The sequence below is a fragment of the Molossus molossus genome, unplaced genomic scaffold (genome assembly GCF_014108415.1).
Source record: "Molossus molossus isolate mMolMol1 unplaced genomic scaffold, mMolMol1.p scaffold_m16_p_5, whole genome shotgun sequence".
Lineage (NCBI taxonomy): Eukaryota > Metazoa > Chordata > Mammalia > Chiroptera > Molossidae > Molossus > Molossus molossus.
The window spans coordinates 29,610,341-29,631,360 of record NW_023425388.1 but is presented as its reverse complement, the minus strand read 5'-3'; the positions used below and the strand labels follow the sequence as shown (position 1 = coordinate 29,631,360).

At 34.8% G+C, this 21,020-nt stretch overlaps 1 protein-coding gene and 1 non-coding gene across 3 annotated transcripts in view; both read left to right on the top strand.

Moving 5' to 3' along the window:
• Positions 1 to 19,078, top strand: part of KPNA4 (karyopherin subunit alpha 4) — a 58,846-nt gene extending 39,768 nt beyond the window's left edge. The window contains exons 11-17 of one of the 2 annotated variants that reach the window (XR_004956796.1): positions 2,634 to 2,765; positions 5,746 to 5,874; positions 7,197 to 7,301; positions 10,268 to 10,339; positions 11,672 to 11,834; positions 12,159 to 12,308; positions 14,223 to 14,317. Coding sequence is in view for 1 of the 2 variants with exons in the window: in XM_036242707.1 (XP_036098600.1) it covers positions 2,634 to 2,765; positions 5,746 to 5,874; positions 7,197 to 7,301; positions 10,268 to 10,339; positions 11,672 to 11,834; positions 14,223 to 14,317; positions 17,081 to 17,179 (795 nt within the window). In the remaining variant the exon portion in view is untranslated. Of the gene's footprint in view, positions 1 to 2,633; positions 2,766 to 5,745; positions 5,875 to 7,196; positions 7,302 to 10,267; positions 10,340 to 11,671; positions 11,835 to 12,158; positions 12,309 to 14,222; positions 14,318 to 17,080 lie in introns of those variants that run through there. The other variant, XM_036242707.1, reaches the window with a different exon arrangement.
• On the top strand, positions 6,079 to 6,411 carry LOC118618035. The gene has a single exon (XR_004956974.1).
• Positions 19,079 to 21,020: the final 1,942 nt, after the last annotated feature.

Sequence of the window (21,020 nt, the reverse complement as noted above, 5' to 3'; positions counted from 1 at the left end):
GTCCATGTATGGTGTCCTTGGTAGTGGCCTCACTTGCTGTAGAGATAACTCTTGAAATCCAGACAATATGGGGAAAAAAGTCAATGCTAACTAGATTTAAACATAATAAATAAATCTTACTTATTCTTACTAACACAGATGTCAAAGGAAAAAGTAACTCAGAGTATGAATGAGGTGGAAAACTGCCCTGACTACTTATAAAGCCAGTGTAGCCTTCTGTATGTTTTTAGAAAAGCTAGGAATATGTGTAATGGTAAAGGAAATCACGTGGATAAAATGCATAGCAACAATCAGGAACTTGTGTGGTTCTTTAAAAACACAGTTTGGTATGAGGTCCAGTGTTTGATAAACTGCTCCATTCCTTTACAGTTTCTAGGATAATAGCATTTTGCCAGGATCTCTCTAAAGAATATGAAACAAATTAAAGTTAGAATGATACTACATCAAGTAGTGATATAATGTACAAAACTCATTAGGTGAATATGATCTTTTCTCTTACTTTTTTTTTTAGCTCCAGATAGTTTAAGATCTTAATAAAAAAAAAAAAATATGTAAGCAATTTTTTGGTTTTGGCTCCTTATATAGCCAGAGTGTTTGATGAAAGTATAAATGTTAATATTTTACCTTTGTAAGATTTCCAAGAAAGATTAATCTCAAAGTTTATACCTTTACCTGAAAACAAGACATCTTGTTTGATCTTATTCCGAGATGTATTGTGTTCTTTCTACCTGTTTACCCGAATCGACTTGAGATTTTAATTCTGTTTTTCTTGCCTTTTATGTATCTCTAATTTCTCAAGCCAGTTTGCATTGTTCTTTTTTAGTAGCATCTTTACTAAGTAATAATGTTTACTAAAAATAAAATCATCTTAGGTAAATACTTAGCAGCAAATTTTTAAGTCAGACCATCAAAGTAATAAAAAATAAAAACAAAACTGCTTTCAAAAACCATAAGTGAAACACAAGGTTGTAGATAGTAAACTTATCATGGAATGTTAAATTTTTCTGTTACAAAAAGTATATATGAGATTGTGTCTGATTTAAATTGTGATTTTAATATGAGCATATTAATAACTTGTTTACTATAGCCTTTTAAAAAATCTATCTGGATTTTATATATAGTCATGGCACAGTTAACTTGAAATTTTTTCTCATATCAACAAATTTTGGCATATGTTGGCACTCCAGAAAAAAGATGATATTTATAAGTTGTAATTTTGTTGTTTCACATATTTTGATACTACTTTGTGTATGTGAATTTTCTCATTTGGTGTCTTCTTTTTATATTAAAAAGATCCATAGAGCTTTCTTAAATTCTTGAAAGGAACAATGGCAAAGTGATATGTTCTCCTTCTAGGAGCTTCTTGGATGTTTTAAACATAACATTGGTTTAGAATTTAAAATGTTTCAAGCTTCTCTGGTTTGTCTTTTGACACAGAGTCCATATTTCAGAAAGGCTTTAGGTTGTTTTGTTTTTTTTTAATCCTCACCCGAGGACATTTTCCCATTTTTTGTACAGATAGAGTGGGAGGGAGAGAGAGGAAGAGATAGAGAGAGAGAAACATCGATGTGAAAGGGACACATCGACTGGCTGCCACCGCACGACCAACCAGGGCCGGGGACAAACTGCAACCGAAGTACGTGCCCTTAGCGGGAACCGAACCCGGGTCTCTCCGGACCGCAGGCCAACGCTCTAACCGCTGAGCCAAACCGGCCAGGGCTCAGAAAGGCTTTAAAAGTAAAGTTCCAGGCATAATTTTTATTCACATGTGTGTCTTAGTCAGTATTTCTTTTATTTATGTAGCAGTTTAACAGTTGTTTGCCATACTTCCTTTTGGCCATAACTTCTAAATAGGACTTAAATACAAAGAAAGAAGAAACACAATGGCCAGGTATAATTAAAAATCACAAGCAAATTTTAAGTATAAATTACAGAGGCTCTTTTTGTAAGTAGTTTTGGCAGCTTGTATAAATTATGTATTTTATTTTTCTACCTAGAATGTGTTTTTTTTATTATAGATCTCATGGGTTGCTTTTCATGTTTTGATCTGCAGCTGTGAGAGACTTTTCATTGTTTGGGAAGTTGCCTCTGGTTTTATAAGCAAAGCAAACTGATTGGAAAAGATGAAACTACTATAATCCTAATATTGGCTTATTGGCTTTAGACATACTTGCATGGTAGTAATAATACTGGAGAACACCTTGAATATATCCATCTAGCCCAGATGTTTGGAACCACTGTGTATGCTGAATACATTTATTCTCTCCAACTATAAACATTTACCACAATGTCCTTGGATCTATTATCCCTCAGTCTGAGCATTTGGGAAAGAGAATTTCTTCTATTTCATGTGCTATCTAGTGTGTTTTTTATCTTAGTGAATTAAAATTAGATACTAAACTGTGACAGGGATCATAATTAACTTAAACATTCTGAATGTGGCTGAAAGATGTACTAGATACTAGATACAAACATTCATAGATGATGATATTTAGTATAGTAAAAAGATCTCAGTGAATTGAGGTGAGAGAAAAAGAAAGTAGTAGAACAATCATAGATTAGTCTATATGGTTAAGAATTATTAAAATGAGAAAATACTTAAAGGCTATTTGAATTTTCATTTTATTCATTAGATACTGGTAGATACGGTCTGGGCCCTCTCTTACCTTACTGATGCTGGCAATGAACAGATACAGATGGTAATAGACTCTGGAATAGTACCTCATTTGGTTCCTCTGCTCAGCCACCAGGAAGTTAAAGTTCAGGTGAGTTTATTGTTGATAAAAACATAACTTTTTCTTACCACTAATTGCTTTAAGTATGACATTAAAAAATGGACAGTGAAATAGAATCAGGGCTCCAAAAATAAGCCCATATCTTTGTGATCAGTTGAAACTCAACGAGGGTGCCAAAGAAATTCAGTGGGTAAAAAAAAAGTACATTCAAGAAATAATGCTGAGTCCGGCCCGTGTGGCTCAGTGGTTGAGCATCAGCCCACACACCAAGAGGTTGTCGATTTGATTCCCGGTCAGGATACATGCCCAGGTTGTGGGCCCGATCCCCAGTGGGGGACATGCAGGAGGTGGCCAGTTGATGTTCTTTCTCACCCATGTTTCTGTCTCTCTTGCATTCACTTCCTCTCTCTCAAATCAATAAAGGGGGAAAAAAATTTATTTATTTATTTATTTTTTTAAAGAAATGATGCTGAGACTACACATGTAAAAGAATAAAGTTGAGCCCTGGCCAGTTTGGCTCAGCAGTTGAGTGTCAGCCTGCGGACCAGAGAGTCCCGGGTTCGGTTCCCACTAGGGGCACGTACCACCAAAAAAAAATAATAATAAAGTTGAACCTCTGTTTTACACCATATTTTAAAAATAGCTTAAAATGGCTCAAACACATTAGTGTTAAGAACTAAAAGTATAAACTTCATTTTTCTCTTTAAAAGAAACTCAAGCTTATTTATTCATTTATTTTTTTATTCCTCACCCAAGGATATTTTTCTATGTATCATTAGATAGAATGGAAGGGAGGGAGAGAGAGAGAGACAGAGAGAAACATTGATGTGATAGTGCCACATTGACTGGCTGCCTCCCGCACGACCCAACTAGGGCCAGGGATGAACTGCAACTAAGGTACATGCCCTTGACTGGAGGTGAACCTGCGACTCATTGGTCTGCAGGCCGATGCTCTAACTGCTGAGCCAAAGGAGCCAGGGCTAAAAGTGTAAACTTCTTAGAAGAAAAAACAGGTGTAAATCTCTTTGACCTTGGATTTGGCAGTAGCTTCTTAGATAAGACACCACAAGCACCCAAGGAAAAAATTAGATAAATTGGACTTTACCAACATTTAAAACTGTGCTTCAAAGGACACTATCAAGAAAGTGAAAAGACATCCTACAGCATAGAAGAGAATTTTGCAAATCATATATCTAAAAAGGGACTTATATCCAAAATACATAATCAACTTAACAGTAAAAAGATTAACCCAATTTAGAAATGGACAAAAGATTTAAATATAGTTTTCCTAAGAAGACATACAAATGGTCGGTAAGCACATGAGATGTTCATCATTATTAGTCATTAAGGAAATACCTCTTTATACCTACAAGGATGGCTATAATAAAAAAGATAAGTAACGTCCAGCCAGTGTGGGTCAGTGGTTGAGCATCAACTCATGGATCAAGAGGTCACTGGTTCAATTCCTGGTCAAGGCACATGCCCAGGTTGTGGTCTGGATCCCCATTGGGAGTGTGCAGGAGGCAGCCAATCGATGTGTCTCTCTCATTGATGTTTCTATCTCTCCCTCTCCCTTCCTTTCTCTCTAAAAATTGATAAAAACATTTTTTTTTTTTTAGAAAGGCAGTAACAGGTGTTGGCAAGGATGTAGAGAAAGTGGAGTCCTCATACACTACTGGTGGGATTATAAAATGGTACAGCCTCTTTGGAAATTAGTTTGACAGGACCTCAGAAAGTTAGACATAGTGTATTTTATGACCCAGCAATTTCACTCAGATATATACTCAGGAGAACTGAAAACATATTTTCACATAAAAATTTGTACACAGCCTGGCCAGTGTGTCTCAGTGGATTAAGCATAGGCCTATGGTCTAAGAGGTCCTAGTTGGATTTTCAGTCAGGGCACATGCGCGGGTTGTAGGCTTGATCCCCAGTAGCGGCGTGCAGGAGGCAGCCAATTGATGTATCTCTTTCACATCAATGTTTCTATCTCTCCCTCTCTCTCTTAAAATAAAAATTAAAAAATCAATAAAAACATTTTAAAAAACTTATACACAAATGTTCATGGCGGTATTCTTAATAGCCAAAAAGTGGAAAAAATCCAAATGTCCATCAATTAATGAATGTTTAAATAAAATGAGATATAGCCATGCAGTGCAGTATTATTTGGCCACAAAAAGGAATGAAATTCTGATACATTCTACAACATGAATGGACATTAAAAAGATTATGTTAAGTGAAAGAAGCCAAACGCAAAAAGTCATCTACTGTTTTATTCCGATTATATGAAATGTCCAGAACAGGCAAATCCACAGGAATAGGCATAGTGTGAGTGCCAGCAATCTGGAGGTAAGGATGATGGGAATTTCTCCTATGGGGTCCAGATATCCTTTTCTGGGGTGATGAAAATATTCTGGAATTATATAATAGTTGTGGATGTACAACTTTGAATATACTAAGAAAAACTAAATTGTAGACTTGAAAAGGATGAATTTTATGTGAATTATATCTCATTTGAAAATAAAAAACTGGGTTGTTTGTCTTATAGAAGGAAAAATTCGCCAAAAAAAGTAACAGAAAATGACCTAATACAACTAAAGAAAAATAATTGATAATTCAAATTTGTATGATTAGTGAAATCTCATATATTAAGCAGATTCCTGCTTTCCTTCAGAAAGGCACTGTGTTTTTCTTAACTTACTGAAACACTAAATCTAAAATCTAAAGTACACTTTATTTTCTTTATGGCCCTAATTACTACCTAAAATTATTATTATTATTTGTTTTTTGACTCACTTCTACAATAATGTGAGCTTCATAAGAGCTGGGATTTGTGTTCTATTCACTCTTTTCCTAAGTCAGTGTGTGACACAACTTTTTCAAAACAGATAGGTTGATATGAGTGAGTGAAGGAAGGAAGGAATGAAACTTTCATAACCTGCCTGACATACCTCTGATAAGGAATATTTCACATAGAACAAACATCTCATTAAATCTTTTTATGTTTCAGACTGCTGCACTTCGAGCTGTAGGCAACATTGTTACTGGAACTGATGAGCAAACACAAGTAGTTTTGAACTGTGATGCTCTGTCACATTTCCCAGCACTTCTGACACATCCCAAAGAGAAAATTAATAAAGTAAGTATTCTTAAATACTATTTAATAAATAAAATATCAGCAGTTTTCATTTGTAAAGTTAGGGACTCGGAACTGCTTATAATATTAGTGTAAACTGTCATTTAGACATCGAAAGAAGATAAAATATTTTACTATTTGTAACATGGATTGGTATATGATTTTCCATAAACAAACCAATTATAAACAGTGCAAATTTGGCTCTCTTGGAAATGATGAAATAAAGATAATTGGGTGTTGAATGTTGTATGATTGGAAATTTTTAATATGTAAGTTAAGTAATCTAGGTTTAATATTTTATAGATACTTAATGTGGGGGGAGGGGTGTGTGTGTGTGTGCGCGTGTTCGTGGAGGCTATGGAAAGGGGGCACTGACTGGTGATGCTGATATTGGAGTGCATCTGAGGCTGTTGTAGAAATACATGGGTTGTTGATTACAACATGGCCGATGATTATAACCCAAGAACAGCTCACCTAAGTAGCCTAACACCCTAAAATCTTTAACAGGTTCATTAAACACGTTCCTGTGATCTGATCCGAAAGAGCCTATTATTGCACACTAGCTAATACTAATAGTTTTTTGAGTGAAAGTTGTTTAAGGCAGAGAAAATGTTTCCCTTTAGTAAATTGATAAATATATTAAGTTTGATAAATTATAGTAATGTCCAACATAGGATGTTAAGTAGATATTTTGCCTTGTTTCATGTTAACTGTGGTTTCAGTGTGCATGTATTATCTATGAAACCTGTAAAAGCTTGTAAACATCTTGGCCAAAGTAGCACCATTGTGGTATAAAGGATAGCGTTAAGTAAGATCTTTAAGGTAAACCAGTAAAGGATTCAAACATCTGGTTCTGCTTTAGCTCTTGAGAGACTTGGGGCATTGAATGACTTACAAATAAGTATGTTAAAACAACACACTATTTTATTCTACTTTGGCTGGGACTCTTGATCAGAATAGAATAGAGAATAAAGCACATTATGTTAGGGGGATGCTGAATCTTGTTTACAGTAGTTTTAGGGTTTGTATTTGTGTAACATCCCTTTGATTCCTTAGTACTTGTTCAGCCAGCCTTCTTCCTGAGTCTTAGTGTTTGGGAAATTGCTTTCAAAAATACTCTAGAAGAGTTAGTTCATTATGACTTGGATTAGCCATTTGTCCAAAGAAAACATGAAAAGAGATAGAGTTGAGGTTCCTAAAATTTTTATTATGGAACCCATTCCATAATAAAATTATTTAGACATTGTAGTGAACATGTTTTTTTCTTAGTTCAGATGCAGATTTTATTTTTTAATGAGAAATATTGAAAGGGTCTTGTTCTACAGGAAGCAGTGTGGTTCCTCTCTAACATCACGGCAGGAAATCAGCAGCAGGTTCAGGCAGTAATTGATGCCAATCTTGTCCCAATGATAATACACCTTTTGGATAAGGTAAGAAAATCATCCTTATATGTATCTGAGTAAGAGTAAAGGGTTTAAATTTAACAAATTATGTGAGCCCTGGCCAGTGTGGCTCATTTGGCTGGAGCATCATCGATGCTCCGAAGGGTCTCAGGTTCGATTCCTGGTCAGGGCACATACCTGGTTGCAGGTTCAATCCTCAAAAGGAGAGGAGACTAAGGTGGAATTTTTAGTGTTATTTGGAAATTACGGATTTATTTACTTACATATATTTGTGTGTGTGTAAGTTTTAGTCCATTATAATTCTTTCTGGCATTTAGATTGTTCCCTGACCAAAGGGAACCTCTTAAATTTGGTGTCTCTGTGGGGTTTTTGTTTGTTTGTTTGTTTGTTTGTTTGTTTGTTTGTTTTTTCATCACCATGTAGTTTTTGAGAGCTTTCTTCTTCATGGATATGACATGATTCCCAGGCTTATCTTAAATATTTTCTGACCTAGACCTTGAAAGAACTATTTCTCCTGGGTGTCATGGTTCTTTTTTGTAGGGAATGGTATTTAAGGATCATAGTTAAAGTACTAAGAATGATCATTGCTACAAAGTTGTCATTGTTTCTAGGACTGAGTGAACAAAATAAGTGATAATGTATTTTTTAGAAAGTGAAATATAATGTGAACATGAGAATTTATAAAAAATTATGAATGAAAGGAAGCTATTGGGTATTACTGGCTGTTTAAAAGAGAAGTGCTTTTATTTTCATTTCTTTGATTTTATGTTCTGATCTCTTTTATTCTGGAAATCTTCCTGAAAAAACTGAGGATATATTGAGATATATAATATAAAATCTAGCAAAATAACAAGACCACACTGCCACAAACAACATGATTACTCCATTTTTTAAATTTTGATTTTGGTTATATAAAGCATTATATGGTTTCCAAGTAAAAAATATGTACCTTGTTTTAGTTCCATATAAAAAAGGCTAATTTACATTTCTGCCCATTTCTCTTTATTGTCTCCCTTCCTTTACAGATAATAGTTTATATTAGTTTTTGGTTTATTCCTCCATTGTTTCTTTTTTAAATATAAGTAAATGCCTATGTACATGCCTATTTCCACCCTATCATATTTTCTTGCATTTGCCTTTTTAAAAATATTTTTCAAAATACATCCTGGAGATCACTCCCATGACACTGTAGCTTCCTTATTCCTTTTTATTATTTTTGTTGTAGCTACATAGCACTCCGCTGTATGTATGGATGTGCTATAATGTATTCAGTACATTATTTTATGATATTTGAGATGTTTCTAGTGTTTTGCTATTAAATAGTACTTTAAAAAGTAGTTCGTATGTTTTGTTGTTTGTTTTTTGCCAGGTTATATTTGGGATTACTAGATCTACATGTATTCCTATATGTAAATTTTACTATATTACACCTACTCCCCACAAGGGTTGTACCATTTTGCACTCCTACTGACAGATACTTGGAGTTGATCAGTCAGATAAATAAGAGTAAATATTCCCTCTGTAGTTTTAATTTTTGTTGTTCTTATTTACATGTTTTCTTCTTAATACATTATAAGCATTCTTCCCGGTTGCTAGCTTCTTAAAATTTAATAACTGGTTATTATTTTATTCAGTAGAGTTACTGTAATTAGTTAATTATTTCCCTATTGAGAATTTGAGTTGCTTTTACTTTTTAACTATTGTATGCTGCTAAGACAGTATATATAGATAGATACATAATATGACCTTGTTTTAAATCATTTTCTTGGTAAATTCTTAAAGTGAGATTACTAAATCATGACTATTTATTTATTTATTTATTTATTATCCTCACCCGAGGACATTTTTCCATTTTTTGTTCAGATAGAGCGGGAGGGAGGGAGAGGAAGAGAGAGAGAGAGAGAGAAACATCGATGTGAAGGGACACATTGAGTGGCTGCCACCCGCACGACCAACCAGGGCCGGGGACAAACTACAACCGAGGTACGTGCCCTTAGCGGGAACCGAACCCAGGTTTCTCCGTACCGCAGGCCGACGCTCCAACCGCTGAGCCAAACCGGCCAGGGCTAAATCATGACTTTTTAAATATATGTTTCAATTTGTATTTGAAAGGCAAAATATGAGGGTAATACTTACATCATAATTTATTGAATTAATGGTGGGCGTTATCATTTTTAAATCTCTGTTACATGTTTTGCCTAGCTGATGTGACTCAGTGGATTGAGAATCTTCCCATGATTCCCAGTTAGGGCACATGCCCGGGTTGTGGGCTCGATTCCCAGTGTGTGGCATGCAGGAGATCAGTGTATCTCTCTTGCATCAATGTTTCTTTCTCTCTCCCTTCCTCTCTCTCTAAAAAATCAATAAAGGTATATTTTAAATGTAAAAAGAAAGAAAGAAAACTGTTATATGTTTAAAAGGATACTTCTTATTTGACATTTCTTTAAATTGTACATTTTCTTATGTTTTTAACTATTTTATTTTATCCTTAACTTTATTTTATTTAATCTGAAATTATTGAACAATAATACATACCAAGTAATTTGTTGCTAGCAGAGTTTGCAAAAACAAGTCTCCATGTGGTTAGGGTAAATTGAGTTTAAAGGTTTATCTTAATAAGTAAAACTTAGTGTGCCTATAGAAAGGCTAGCAGTGTAAACCTGAGGAAATGTTTAGCAGTTGAAAAATATCTCAACTGGGGTGTGTTGGAGGGATTGAGCATAAAAAGAGAAAAAATTCATAGACACAGACAACAGTGTGGTGTGATTGCCAGGAGGAGGGAGGTAAAGGAGGGTATAGGGGGATAAATGATGATGGCGAAGACTTGACTTGGGGTCGTGAACGCACAATACAGTGTATACATGATATGTTGTGGAATTGTACACCTGAAACCTATACACTTGTTAACCAGTGTCACCCCAATAAAATTCAGAAAACATTTTTTTCTAACTTACTTTATATTGCAGTTTGTATCCTTTGCTTTGCTTTTGCAGGGGGATTTTGGCACTCAGAAAGAAGCTGCTTGGGCCATAAGTAACTTAACAATTAGTGGAAGGAAAGATCAAGTAAGTTCAGCTCTTATTTATTTCTCAAAACTGAAAGATAATTTAAGTTTTAGATTTCAGTAAATCATAATTTAAAATAATAGTAAGATAACAGACATTCTGTGATTATTTTTACCCCCATATAAAAGTGTCACCTTAACTTCCTTTAGTTACAATTCATAGATGAGAAATGTTTTCTTTCCAACTTCTTGGGCTACAAGAATTTTCTAATTTATGATAAGATTGAAACACTTATAGTCAGGGTTGTTCTTTTGTTTTTTTAACAGTATTAAGAAAGGACTTTTTAGTGAATTGGGCAGAGTGGAACTCCCTTGCATATTTGCCTAACAAATAAGCCACACACAAAAAATTTTTTTCTTTATTGATTTTTAGAGAGAGAGGAAGGGGGAGAGGGAAGGAGAGAGAAAAACATCGATGAGCGAGAACATCAGTTGGCCGCCTCCTTCATGCCCCCCAACTGGGGATTTGGCCCTGACCTGGGCATGTGCCCTGACCGAGAATCATACTGGTTACCTCTTGGTACATGGGTCGATGCTCAACCACTGAGCCACACGGGCCAGGCTGAGCAACAGAAATTTACGGTCACTTGGTAAGAACTAAACTCAACCCAAAGGCTGGGAGTAAGAACTAGAGTGAGGAGTGTGAGGTGCCTAGAGCATAAAATTTAAAGAGACACACACTCTTAGAGTGCGCAGGTGACACAGCTTAATGCTGTGCCAACTGGCAAAAGGAAATGGGTTTTAAAGGTCCCAGATATGTTTCACAGATAGTTTAAGAAGAGTGTGTTTGGAGCTGATAAGCATTAAACTGATAATTATCACAAATAAGCTATAGCAGTGAATCCACTTAAATAGGAATACAGAGCACAATATAAATATACATGGAAATAATAACTAACAATATAAAAATGATAGAAAATATTACAGAACCAATAGAAGAGTGGATTGAAGGTAGCCAAGGATATGAAAACGCTAAATGTAACAGTAAAGATGTTCTCGTTGAACAGTTTTTTTTTCTTAATATTCAGCCTTTTAACTGTTATAATTTCTTAATTAAAGGGGAAAGGATCTTTGATAAGAGTATTACGGCAAAGAAATGTTTCATATGAAGTTGAGTGATTCACTTTCACTTAATTTTTTTCTAAGTTCAAGAAAAATAAACTTACATGATAAAGAGAAGGAAGTTAGAGTAATGTAGTCAAACTTCACAGGTGAGAGATGAGGTTATAGTTTCATACTTAAAATTTTAAAGTCAAAATTGTTTCAGTGAGATAATATGGTACACAAACAAAATTACTTACGTTTATTATATCATGGTGTTTTTATTCTTCAGGTGGCCTGCCTAATTCAACAAAATGTTATTCCACCTTTTTGCAACTTGCTGACTGTGAAAGATGCACAAGTTGTGCAAGTAGTACTCGATGGACTAAGTAATATATTAAAAATGGCTGAAGATGAGGCAGAAACCATAGCCAATCTTATAGAAGAATGTGGAGGTAAGTTTATTATAAGCTATTATTACACATTCTAATGTTCTTTTTGTAACTATGTTTATTTTTTGACTAATATAGCACTTCTGTATTTTTCTGTCTTAGACAATCAAGTAACAGAATAAAGTAAATACTGTGTTCTATATGTACAGTCCTGCTCAGCCTCTTGCATATGCTTAGGTAACTGAATTGCTACCATATATTGAACAGGCACTGTACTAAGGTACTTGGATGACAGTGGTAAACAAGACACAGTTCTTGCCCTCAAGGCATGTAGTCTAGTCATGGAGATAAATATGAACTGATTTAATGTGCTAATTACCCTAATAGAAATGTACAGCAAAATGAAATACCTAATCCATCCTGGAAGAAGCAGGAAGTCACACCTGAGCTGGATTTTGAGAGATGAATAAGGATTAATAAAGTAAAAAGGGATGAAAGGTGTTCCAGGCAGAAATAACACCATGAGCAAAGTCTGAGGTGAGAAATAGCATTCAGCAAATTACAAGTAGTTCAGTGTTGCTGAATCACAAGTATGGGGTAGAAACTGCCAAAAGATGGGGCTGAGACATGGCCAATAAGCAGACCCCTATAGTCTTATAAGCTTTTTAGCACATAAAATATTCTAATTCTGTAGGGCAGTAGTTCCTAAATCTGGCTGTGTATCAGAGCCACCTGGAATGTAAACAACACATCTTAGCTTTCAGCTCTTAGATTAACAAGTACACAGAACATGGAAGTCTCAAATGTGGTTGTGGAACAAATTGTAAATGTTAGCCTGGATAAGCATAAAAGTAAAGATATTTCTGACAAGTTGAGAAGTAAATGAAGGGAGAGTTAATGATAAGCATAGGAGAACTACTTCTTCAACTTAGTAGAGGAGTGCAGAGGCTTGAAAATCACTAAGAAATTACTATTTTTAAAGTTACTGAAATGACAAATAGAATAACAAAGGAAATAATGCAAAACTATCAAGTTAGGAGCAGAAGATGGGGAATAGTGTTAGGGAACTAATTGGCAAGTGTACCAGAAAAATTAAAAACAGGCATAGTTAAAAATGTTTTACTGCTTTTGTTTTGGGTTGTTGTTTTTTTTTACCCACGTAACATATTTTAATTATAAATAAATAAATAGCTCTTCAGCATTACCTACCTCACTGGAGGTGAGGACCAGGAATCTGTATCTTAAAAGCTCCCCAATGAATTCTGCCTTGACAAGCCATTGGAAGATTTTACTTGGTAAGCCATTAGTATATTTAGATGGAGCGTGGTTAGCAGAGGAATGGAACCTACTGGAGCCAAGAGATAGGAAATTAGTTAGGAAAATAGTTAGTAGTTGGGCCACAATAAATGAAGACAGTGATAATGGAGACAAAGGAGTGGTTGCAAGATTTAATAAATGGAGACTTTGAAGCTTTTACGATTTGATTGTAGAGTATTGAGGAAAGGGGAGCTTAGGCTTTCTCTAAGATTTCAAGCTGTTATCACCAAGTTAGAATACAGTAGAACAAACAGTTTAAATGAGTAAAGGGCGAATAACAAATTGTGTGTTTGGACAGTTAAGTTTTAGGTAGATGTGAAATGTCCTGGTGGAATTATATCATGCAGGCATTTAAATTTTATGCATCTGAAGCTCAGAAAGGAAATGAAGCAGTAGATTTACAGATCCTCAGCCTATATTAGTAGCTACGTTTTTTTAATGGGAGGGCCCATAAGGAGAGTTTGGAAAGTGAAAAATGAGCCCAAAACAGCTTTCACCATTTAAGGAATAGAGGAAAAACAGTCATGAAAGGACAATTCCATTCTTTTTTCAGAGACCTTAAAATTACTACTCCTAAAAAGCAAAACAATATCTAATTTGCATGTTAACAAGTTAAGTTTATATATTTTTAGTGTTCTGTCTATAATTTACCAAACTCATCAAAGTTTACAGTGAAAATTTCATTTTTCCCTGAAATACTATGGTTGATCTTGATTATAGTTAATAGACATCTTAACATTTATGTTTGTTAAATTTTTTTCATACATACTCACTAGAAAAACTTGGCAGATGCAAGAAAATGGAATAAATCTACTTTTAACAAACTACAGCAATTTTTTACATGTTATTACTCTGTATAAACATTGGTTATGTAATATTTTTCTGAATAGGTAGATGTCCCATTGCTTATTCAATCATATGCATTTAAACATGCAGGTTGTTAATTTTTTTAAGATAAACATGCTATACTCTGTGCATAAAATCTTTTTTTTTTAGATTCACTTATAGAATAGTTTCCCAAAAATTGTAGATTTGCAATGTAATAAATGGATTGTGTGATCCCAAGATTATTGTAACTTTTTTGTCACTACTTTTTAGATATTACTTTATTTCACTTTATAAAATCTCTTGCAGGACTGGAGAAAATTGAACAACTGCAAAATCATGAAAATGAAGACATCTACAAATTGGCCTATGAGATCATTGATCAGTTCTTCTCTACAGCTGATGTATTTAATAACTTTATCGTTTTCTTAGTTTTCGTAATATAAGTGGATGAAATAATATAATAAGCTAGGAAATACATGTATGTATGTGGGGGGAATGGAATTAAAATAGGTATATGACAGTAATGTCACTTATTTCAGAAACATAATTATTTCAGTATTTTTTTTTATCCTCACCCAAGGACATTTTTCTATTTTTTATTCAGATAGAGTGGGAGGGAGAGAGAGGAAAAGAGAGAGAGAGCGAAACATCGGCGTGAAAGGGACACATCGAGTGGCTGCCACCCGCACAACCAACCAAGGCCGGGGACAAACTGCAACCAAGGTGTGTGCCCTTAGCGGGAACCGAACCCGGGTCTCTCTGGACCACAGGCCGACACTCTAACTGCTGAGCCAAACTGGCCAGGGCTATTTCAATATTTTAATGTTCCTTAGGGCATTAAACATAATCCTAACTCTAATGGTGAAAAAGTTAAGGATGTTTTTTGACACTGGACAAGTCAGGCTTTATTTTTCACTTGATGTCTTTATAGTTCTCGTATTTTATATTGTTAATAGCATGATGTGTTTATACACAAAACAGTGATACTAGATATTCTGTAATAGATCCTTTATGACAATGAGTAGTTAATCCACTTTTGACTGTAGTCTCACTGTTATTTTTAGTTGGTGAGCGAATACAAATAAGAAAATAGGTAGATAAATCGAAAATAATCATCAAAAGAGATGTTTCTATATAATACAAGGTGTATACAAAAGTATCTTCAGACTATCAGTATGAGGGAATGAAATTAAAGTATTAACTTATTTTTTAGTATTGCATCTTTGGAAAAGTAAGGCTAAAATTAAAAAACAGTTGTTCCTTAGAAAATTATAATGGTTAGATACAGCCACCAGTGCATTTCTTGAATGATTTTCTCAGTGTTTTAATTGAATGTCTTATACCACAAACTTTTCCACATTTTAAAAAAAGATAGAATGTTATTAAACTTTTTTTTTAATCCTTACCCAAAAAAATGTTTTTATTGATTTGAGAGAGAGAGAACATCAATGTGAGAGAAACATCGATCAGTTGCCTCACCTTACGTGTCCCCATCAGGGATTGAACCCGCAACCTTTTGGTGTACAGGACAACGCTCCAACTAACTGAGCCACCCAGCCAGGGCTAAACATTTTGTGAAGCATGTATTGTTTGACCATAACCTGACAAAGACAATAACAATAATCATGCACCACATAACATTTCTGTCATCAACGAACTGTGCATATGACAGTGGACCCTTAAGAATATAGTGACAGAGGCGAAAACTTCCTATTACTTAGTGATGTCATAGATATTGTAATGTCATACCCAAGTGCATTACTCACATGAAACTGGTGTAAAAGAAACCTACTATACTGCCAGTCATACAAAAGTTTAGCATATACAATTAGAGTGGTAGGCTCTAGGTTTATGTAACTACACTCTTAACAATGTATTTTTCAGAATGTACCCACATTATTAATGCATCACATGACTACTAGAAAAGAAAATTATAGATTCTACTTAAAGATGATTAAACTATTGCCCGGCCAATGTAGCTCAGTGGTTGAGCATCGATCAGTGCTCTAAGAGGTCGCTGGTTCAATTCCTGGTCAGGGCACATGCCCAGGTTGTGGGCCTGATCCCGAGTGGGGGACATAAAGGAGGCAGCCAGTTGATGATCTTTCTCATTGATGTTTCTATCTCTCTCTCCTCACTTTCTCTCTCTCTCTCAAATCAATAAAGAAAAAATATTTTTAAAAATTATTTTAAAAGATTAAACTATTTAGGTATCAAGTCCTTTAGATGCTCAAGTCCTATTTAGAATACAATGCCAGTTAGATAAATTAGAAATAAAATCTAGAAAAAGCATATTCTTTTAAGGATAGATTTTATCATGTGTCTTTAGAGTTGAATTTTTGGAAGTGCTAATTTGCAATTAGATATACACGGGGCCTTATGATTTCTAGTACTTCAACATGCATTTTTTTTGTTGTTCTCTTACACTCTGAAAATAATTCAGGATGTTGTGCACATTTCTAGGAACTTTACTATAGACTCATAATTTTGTTGTATTTCAAAAAAGAACCTTTAGATATAAAGCATCTAGAATTTTATTTATCCAAATGTCATTTGTCTTCAACTACTATTAAAAATTAACCACCCAGCCTAAGTGTCTGGGGTGGTTGCAGGATTGTCCCATGTACCAAAAGGTTGCCATTTCGATGACCAGTTAAGGCACTTACCTGGGTTTCAGATTTGATCCCCAGACAGAGTACATACAGAAGGCAACAGATCGATGTTTCTGTCTCACATCTCTCTCTCTCCCTCCTTTCTTCCATCCATTCCTCTCCTTCTATCCCCCTCTCCCCCTCCCCCTCTCCCTTCCTCTCTCTAAGCATGTCCTCGAGTGAGGATTAAGAAAAAGTGGTGGCATTAAATGTTTTAGTGTCATCAAGTTATATCTGTTTGCCCAGGTACAAAGGAAGTTATAGTATCCTCTCAGTTTGAGATGTATGGCCATCTCCAATTTATTACTTAATTTTCATTCTTTTGGAAGATACCATATTCTTTTTGCATATTCTTGAATTTCTTCTCGTTTTGACATCCTTAAGAAAAAGTCTTCACGAAATATTTCATTCATCATCTCTCTTATACTTTTTTCGGGGAAATGAGACTATTACTCTAATTTTATTTATGTATACTTTAAAACTAATTGTCATTTTTTTTATTTTTTCCCTTAGATTGATGAAGATGCTAGCCTTGTTCCAGAGACAATACAAGGTGGAACATTTGGTTTCAATTCATCTGCCAATGTACCAACAGAAGGGTTCCAGTTTTAGAAAGATGTTGTGGAAGTTAGGTACAATGCAGCACTGAGATATATATATATATATACACATATATATAAAAAGGTTTGATCCATCAAGCTTGGCTCATGGGATCTGCTGCTGCATTAAATCGGGAAAGAAAATGTGAAGATTTCATTTGGAATCACAGAAAATGCCCAAATGAGGTCAAGATGGCGAGTGGGTGCGAGTGAGAATGAGTGGCAAAATGTAATGAAAACTTTACATGAATGCTTATTTAGGTTGATCAAAGTGAAAAGGGCTACAGGTCACAGATCTTCAGTGCCTGAGAAGGAACATTGACTTACTGTATATCAATTGAGGGGAAAAGGCAGTACTGTCATCTTCTAAGCCTTGTAAGCATAAAAGAGAATAGGATGCCCATTTAAGTCAAAGGAAAATGAGCCCAGGCCTTGCTATGAAGCAATGTGTGAATGGACAATGTTGAATGAATGTCTGGCTCAGTGATAGAGAGCCAGGTTCATCTTTCAAATCTAGGGCTCTTCACTCATGAAGCAGACTCCTAGTCCTGGAGTGACTGTGTATGCGAGTATGGTTGTGGTGCTGTATGTGAACGCATGCAAGCTTGATTCGCCTTCAGGGGGCTGATAACAAACCTAGTAAATCATCAAAATGAGATCATAAGTGTTAATGTACACTGGACATGAAAACAGACCGGTTTAGCAGCAGACATTGGTTTACTCTGCAGCCTGTGTTTTCTATTACCCCTTCCCTCTCCCACCCCCTCTTTTTTTTTTTTTTTTTTTTAGTTTTTATTTTATTTTTTTTTTAGTTTTTATTTACCTAGTATGGCTTTAGTTGCTTCTCAAGTCAGAAAACTTTTCAGGAAGGTTTCCCTGTGCATTTGCACCAGATGAATGTTTGATGCTATGAAAAGCTTTCCATATCATCAGAACTAATTTGTGTAGATTTTTTGCATGGAAAAAAATCATAAATTTCCCTCAAAATAGACTGTGTTGCAGTACACAAGTTGCCATAATAGTATAAAACAATAAAATGTGCTTTAAAAAGCCATCCTTTTCATTTTCAGAGATAACATAAAAATCTTTGCATGAGATAAATTACAACATAGTTCATTTTTAGATTTTGTTGAGTCCTGTAAAGAAGAAGAAAAAAGTTTCAGTTGTGGTAGAATACCGTGCTGTGTTTAAATGTTATTTGTTTTCGAACTTTGTTTTCTATGAAAATGATATGGAAACTTCTAAAATGAAATTTGGTGCATATGTACTGCTGAATAAAGACTGATGAAGAGGTTTGAATAGATGTACAAATCAGGTAATGGTTTGAACACCTTTAATAATATGCCTAATCTGTTCAATTGTTTTAGAATCTTTTTATCTTAGATGTAGGCAGCCATGAACAATCTATTTTGAGCCACTTTAGGGAGAAAACTTTGTATTTTTTAGACTTGCATAAAAGTTATGCAAGTGGTTTTTATAAATTGGAATAATACCTCAGTTTTGAGGTTATGCACACTAAATTAAATGTGACATAAATTAATTTGTACAAAAAGAACTCTTTATAAGGTGGCTCATTGTAGGAAATCCTGTGCCTTCCCCTTTGAGCACAAGTGTTGCATGAACAACAGTTTGCTATAAGAAACATACCAGATTAGCCACCATTAGCATCTATATCTACTTTGTGTTTAAAAATCAACTGGTAAATCTGAAACACTGTAGAATGGATAAAAATTATTTTGTGATCATAACTCTTTGTTGAACTAGAGTATTTTTGCAGCATTCCTTGTCATCAGAAACATGGTTAAAGTTTAAAACTAGAAGCAGCAGAAACTAGCTTGTAAAATTTATCCAAGTAGAGTGCAGGCTAGGCTGTCTTGGGGAAATAAACATTAAACTTAAGCAATGTTTTAAATGGGGTGTGTGTGTTTGCTGTGTGAATTTTTTATATATATTAATGTAAAGTTAGAGTGTATAACTCAATGGATTATATCAGCTTGTCTTTCGAAGCTTTTGACCTAGAACAGACATAACAACATATTTCTTCAGTTCTATAATTTCAATATAGACATTAATATTCTACCACTGAATTTGTTCAGGTGACTCCATTTGCGCTTCTGCTTTTCTCCCTATCCAAACCCAAGTTTTAACCTTAAGTATTTCTATAACTTCAGCATACAGTTCCAAATGGTAAATTGCATACAAAGCATGGTTTTTTATAAAAGGCTTAAGTTACCACAAGGTGAACATAGTATGTGATTCATGTTTCTTATTAATCAAAAATTTAGTTCAAAGTAAGCTGATGAGGTTATAGTAGGCCAAATGATTTTATAGAATAGTTATCCTTTTTATATACATACTAGTTGTAGGTGACACTAACATTTCTTAGTACAAGGGCTATCTGATGATTAAATATTTTCTTACTACCCATGGTATCATCCGGGACAATGATATTCTAATAGAATTCTAGGAAGGGCTTTTCTGTGTTTGAAATTTTTTTCAGCACAGTTAACAGTTCACCATAGCCAGTGATCTAGGAATCAGATTCATTTTTAACATTAGCACTATTTGTGATGAGGGAAAATGAAATAAGCTTTTAGTAAACTTAATGTTTTTGGCTTCTCATGTCTTAAATAAGCTGCCTTTTTGGAACATTGAGCCCTTCTCAAGTGCTATAAAAATAAGGTTGCATTACAGGTATGTGAGTAGACCTGGTCTAAAATATATTTTTAAAGATATTTTTTTCTTTCTTTTGTGTGTCATAATGGATTTAATACTTTCTACATTACTCAACCAAACCCAGAACATTCCTATAATTGAAGCTGTTGACTATTAAAAATACATCTGAAAAGGTTTTTTTTTAACATTTAGTTTAAGCTTACCTTAGTGACTGAAATTCAGATTTTTTGTTTGTTTATAAAGTGACAAATTTATTGTAATATTAATGTAATTTCTGGAATACCCTATTGGATTCTCCATTGCCTCAGTTCCCTCAAGAAAAGAGAAATTAAGCTAAGCTTTGGCCTTAAAGAGTGATGTATTTTCTGTTGCTGTATAACAAATTACCACAAACTTACAGTTTAAGACAACATGTATTTATTTCACAGTTTCTACGGGTCAAGAGTCCAGGTACATCTTAGCTAGGTCCTGTGCTGAGGATCTCACCAGGCTGCAGTCAAGGTTTCATCTGAAGCTGGTTTTCTGCCATGCTCCTTTGGCAGAATTCATTTCCTTGCAGCTCTAGAACTCGTGGCAGCTTGCTGCTTCAAGGTCTGCAGGGGAATGATTTCAGAGAAGGCCCTATGCCTGCCTTTAAGTACTGTCCTGATTAAGTCAGGCCCACCAGAGATCATCTCCCTTTTGATGAACTCAAAGCCAAACTGATTAGTACCTTAATTACACCAGCAAAATCCCTTCCCTTTAGCCCTGTACTGTAGCCTGATCACAGGGTGATATCCATTATATTCACAGGTCTGCCCACACTTGAGGGGGGAGGGGATTTAAAAGGTTATGTACATCAGGGGAATCTTGGGAGTCATCGTGAGAGTTCCACCTACCACAAGGGAAGAACAGTATTTAGATCTGGAGCATTTACAAAGTTACCAGCTAATTGCACGTTTATTTTTAGATCAAGGTCACCTGTGAGAATCTAATGAAAATTGGACCCCACATGCATATGCACACAGTCTATAGGAATCTGTGAATTTCAAAGCATAAATGATCTGTACTAACCCTCCCCTTTAGATGATAGAGTTGTCAAGAAGTGACTTAACTATCAAGGTCACGTAACTACTAAGAGTCAGATAAGACCCAGATCACAACTCCCATACCATTGGAAGCCATGCTTCCAATTATTG